At 67.1% G+C, this 3527-nt stretch overlaps 2 protein-coding genes across 2 annotated transcripts in view; one reads left to right on the top strand and one right to left on the bottom strand.

The window, feature by feature from the left end:
* The window catches only part of ALPI (alkaline phosphatase, intestinal), a 5312-nt gene extending 3194 nt beyond the window's left edge, over window positions 1-2118 (top strand). The window contains exons 8-11 of the mRNA XM_019503050.1: window positions 438-572; window positions 1008-1199; window positions 1550-1666; window positions 1856-2118. Coding sequence (XP_019358595.1) covers window positions 438-572; window positions 1008-1199; window positions 1550-1666; window positions 1856-2118 — 707 coding nt within the window. The remainder of the gene's footprint in view (window positions 1-437; window positions 573-1007; window positions 1200-1549; window positions 1667-1855) is intronic.
* Window positions 2119-2835: 717 nt separating this feature from the next.
* ECEL1 (endothelin converting enzyme like 1) overlaps window positions 2836-3527 on the bottom strand; it is a 14639-nt gene continuing 13947 nt past the window's right edge. Inside the window, exon 17 of the mRNA XM_019503422.1 lies at window positions 2836-3466. Within this exon, the coding sequence (XP_019358967.1) occupies window positions 3367-3466 (100 nt within the window). The 3' untranslated portion in view covers window positions 2836-3366. The remainder of the gene's footprint in view (window positions 3467-3527) is intronic.

The raw sequence follows: 3527 nt of genomic DNA, 5'->3' as shown, positions 1-3527 counted from the left end.
CTCCATCACCGCCTGGCCCTGGTGCCAAGGCAGCATCTTCCAGCCTCAGGGCCTGAGTGGAGGCCCCCCATCTCCTCCTGGCCCTGCCCATGCCCGTGCCCCTGCCCCCCGGGCCATTTGCACACCCGTTTCCCAGAGTGCTTTGCAGGCTGGGAGCTGCAGGTGCAGCCCCCTCTTGGGTGGGCTCATTTTTGGGGTACAGTTTTCCCAGGGTGCTTTGTGGGTCTAAAGATCTGACAGCTCCTACCCCTCGCGTGTGTGTGTGTGTGTGTGTGTGTGCGCGCATGCCCATGCGTGTGTATGCTTGTCACCATGCACCGGTGTATGTGCATGTCCGTGTGTGTGCACATGTATCTGTGCCTATGTGTGTGTGTGTCCATGCATGTGTATGTAGGTGTGCACGTGCGTGCGTGTCCATGCATGTGCACGCCCCCCAGGCCTGTTTGAGCCGGTCGACATGAAGTATGAGTTGAACCGCAACAAGGTACTGGACCCGTCCCTCGCCGAGATGACGGAGGCGGCCATCAGGATCCTGAGCAGGAACCCCAAGGGCTTCTACCTCTTCGTGGAAGATAAGTCGGGCCGTGGCGGGAGAGCTGGGCCCAGCCCAGGCTGCCGTGGGCCCCGGTCTGACCCCGCCGCAGCTGGAGCCGGCCCATTCCCGGGGAGCGGGGAGACTTCCCTGCCCGGGGGTGCAGGGATGCCCCCAGCTGCGGGTCGGCTCTTCCCCCATCTTGGGGACGAGCAGCTGCAGTGGCCCCGAGTCCTGGCAGCCTGGTAGTGGGCAGAGCAGCACCACGCCAAGGGCAAGCCCCATCCCGTGGTCTCTGGCCACTTTGGCAGGGCACGGGGAGCTGCGGCTCAGGGGGAGTCACCCCAAGGAGCGGGGGTACCCTGAGGGCGAGGTGGAGGGGAGCAGCCCCGGCACTGTCCGCTGGTCTCTCTGTGCCCTGCTTGTGGCCGTGGGGCGCCCTGCTCACCTCCACCCCTTCCCCGCATCCCCTCACGAGGCAGAATTGACCACGGGCACCACGAAGGCGTCGCCAAGGCGGCGCTGACGGAGGCCGTGGAGTTTGACAAGGCCATCCAGCGGGCCGGCGAGCTGACAGACGAGGCCGAGACCCTGACCGTGGTCACAGCCGACCACTCGCACGTCTTCAGCTTCGGCGGCTACACGCTGCGCGGCTCCTCCATCTTCGGTACCGTGCGGGACGCGCCCCGGTGGCACGGCCACGCGAGAGGCGGTGCCCTGCCCAGTGCCTGGCTCCTGAGGGAGCTTGGAGTCCGGGCCTCCCGCTGCAGGGCTTGGAGACACACGGCGGGGCCTGGGTTCGGATCCTGCCACCAGCCTTGCTGGCAGCGTGCCCTATGCCAGGGGACGGGCAGACCCCCCGGGAGCATAAGCTGTGGGATGGGGAAGCAGCTGGCGGTGCCCCTCGCTTGCCTGGCACTGCCTTTGCCCTGGTTGCACCCTCTGCAGCCCTGCCAGGGGTGTCCTGGGGCGCACTGGGAAGGTGTCTCAGCCCTTGCCTGGCCTTTTCCCCTGCAGGCTTGGCGCCCTCCAAGGCTGTGGACAACAAGTCGTACACATCCATCCTCTATGGGAACGGGCCCGGCTACCCAGCCCTGGGACCCAACCGTCCCAACGTCCTGAGCAAGGATGCCGGTACGGGCACGGGCAGGGGGCTCTCTTGGCAGGGGCTTTCTTCCAGGGAGTGGGTGGAGGTGCGCCTGGGCCCAGGACGTGGGCGGCAGGGGTGGCAGCAGGGCTCAGGGCAGGGTACTGCGGCGGCACCGTGGTCAGCAGCGGCTCTGGGGTCCCTCATCCCTGTGCCCCCCTCTCCGCCCTCAACAGAAGGCAACACCTACAAGCAGCAGGCGGCCGTGCCCCTGATGTCGGAGACACACGGCGGGGAGGACGTTGCCATCCTGGCCAAGGGCCCCATGGCCCACCTCTTCCACGGGGTGCAGGAGCAGACCTACGTGGCCCACGTCATGGCCTATGCCGCCTGCCTGGATCCCTACCAGGCCTGCAACCTGACGTACACCTCTGGGGCTGCCTGCGCCCGCCCCTTGCCCGCTGTGCTGGCTGCCCTCCTCCTGGCGGTGCTGACTTAGCCCCACATCTCGCACCCCCGGCCCCACCACAGCCCCCGCCTGAGTCAGCTGTGGGCACGCGCCTGGGGGTCGGTCCCGCAGGGGTCGGGGGGCCGTGCCAGGGCACGCAGGAGCAGGCAGACGCCACCCCGGGTCTTGGTCGCAGCCTCCTGCTCTGAACAAAGATGCTAACAAGCCATTGTGTCTGTACCGACGGGCGTGGGGGTGGTGTGCAAGGGGGGGGTGTCAGACCTCTACGGGGAGCTGCGCTGTGTGTGCGCGTGTGAGATGCGTGTGGCGGTAGACTGGGAATCGTGTCTGTCGGGCAGGGGTGGGGTGGCACGAGGAGTCCTGGCGGTGTATGGCGTGCCAGGGGTTGAGGATGTGGCGTGTCTTGCCGGGGGCAGTGTGTGCGTGTGTGTGACATGTCAGTGGTTCTGTGTGTGTGCACGTGTCACAGCCAGGGATGCTGTGTGTGCGGGTGCATGTGTGGCACATGCAGAGCGGTTTGTGTGTCACTTAGGGGTGCTGTGTCACACTTGGGGGGTGCTGTGTGTGTTTCGGGTGCTGTGCGTCTGTCACATGGTGCTGCGTGTCTGTCACATGGTGCTGCGTGTGCACATCACACTCAGGGGTGCTGCGTGTGTGGGTCCAGGCTGTCTCCAGAAGGGGCTGCGTGTGCAACCGCATTGCGCCCTGGCTGTGCCCCTGCTCCCCCCAGCCCCGAGCGAGTGCCCCTTGCATGGACATCGCCGACTTTATTGACCATCATCAGCCGCGACAAACACCGTGAGCACCTGCACGAGGGGCCGCCCACCCTGTCCCCTGGCCGTGGCACCCGCCAGGCAGGGTGGCCCCATAGCCCATAGTGCCACCACGTGTCACTGCCTGGCAAGGCTCTCAGTGTGGCCTGGGACCCGGTGAGCGTGGCGCAGCAGGCCGAGACGTGGCCGTGGATGTGGCCCCCACGGTGCTGCCCAGGGGCCACGGCTGCCTCTGCTCCCATCTCCTCACAACCTCCACAAGGGCCACGTCTCTGCTGCCACGATGGGTCCAGGGTCAGCTGGGGGGGGTGTCCCGATGTGTAGGCGGGGGGCTGGGGGGGAACACGTCCCAGCTGGAGCTGGTCCATCGCCTCCTTCGTCTCGGCCTCTTCATCCACATGTCTGTCCAGCTGCCGTCTGCCTGTCCATCCCCAGCAGCCCCCTCGCTAGGACGGGCCCCCCCGAATCGTGCCCATCCACCCCGGGGGGAGACAGGCGGGTGGGCTCACCACACCGAGCACTTGTGCGCCGGGTTCATGGGCGAGTCCTTGGGGCAGTGAAAGACGCGGCCAAACTCCTCGAACTGCGAGACGCTGCCCAGGACCCTGTGGGGGGAATGGGGGGGGGTGGGTCCGGGGGCCACGGCACGGCCCCGAGGCAGCCACC

Source organism: Gavialis gangeticus, unplaced genomic scaffold (genome assembly GCF_001723915.1).
Source record: "Gavialis gangeticus isolate Ggan-Ray unplaced genomic scaffold, GavGan_comp1, whole genome shotgun sequence".
Lineage (NCBI taxonomy): Eukaryota > Metazoa > Chordata > Crocodylia > Gavialidae > Gavialis > Gavialis gangeticus.
Note: the sequence above shows the minus strand (reverse complement) of the source record. Positions and strands in the feature narration are given on the sequence as shown.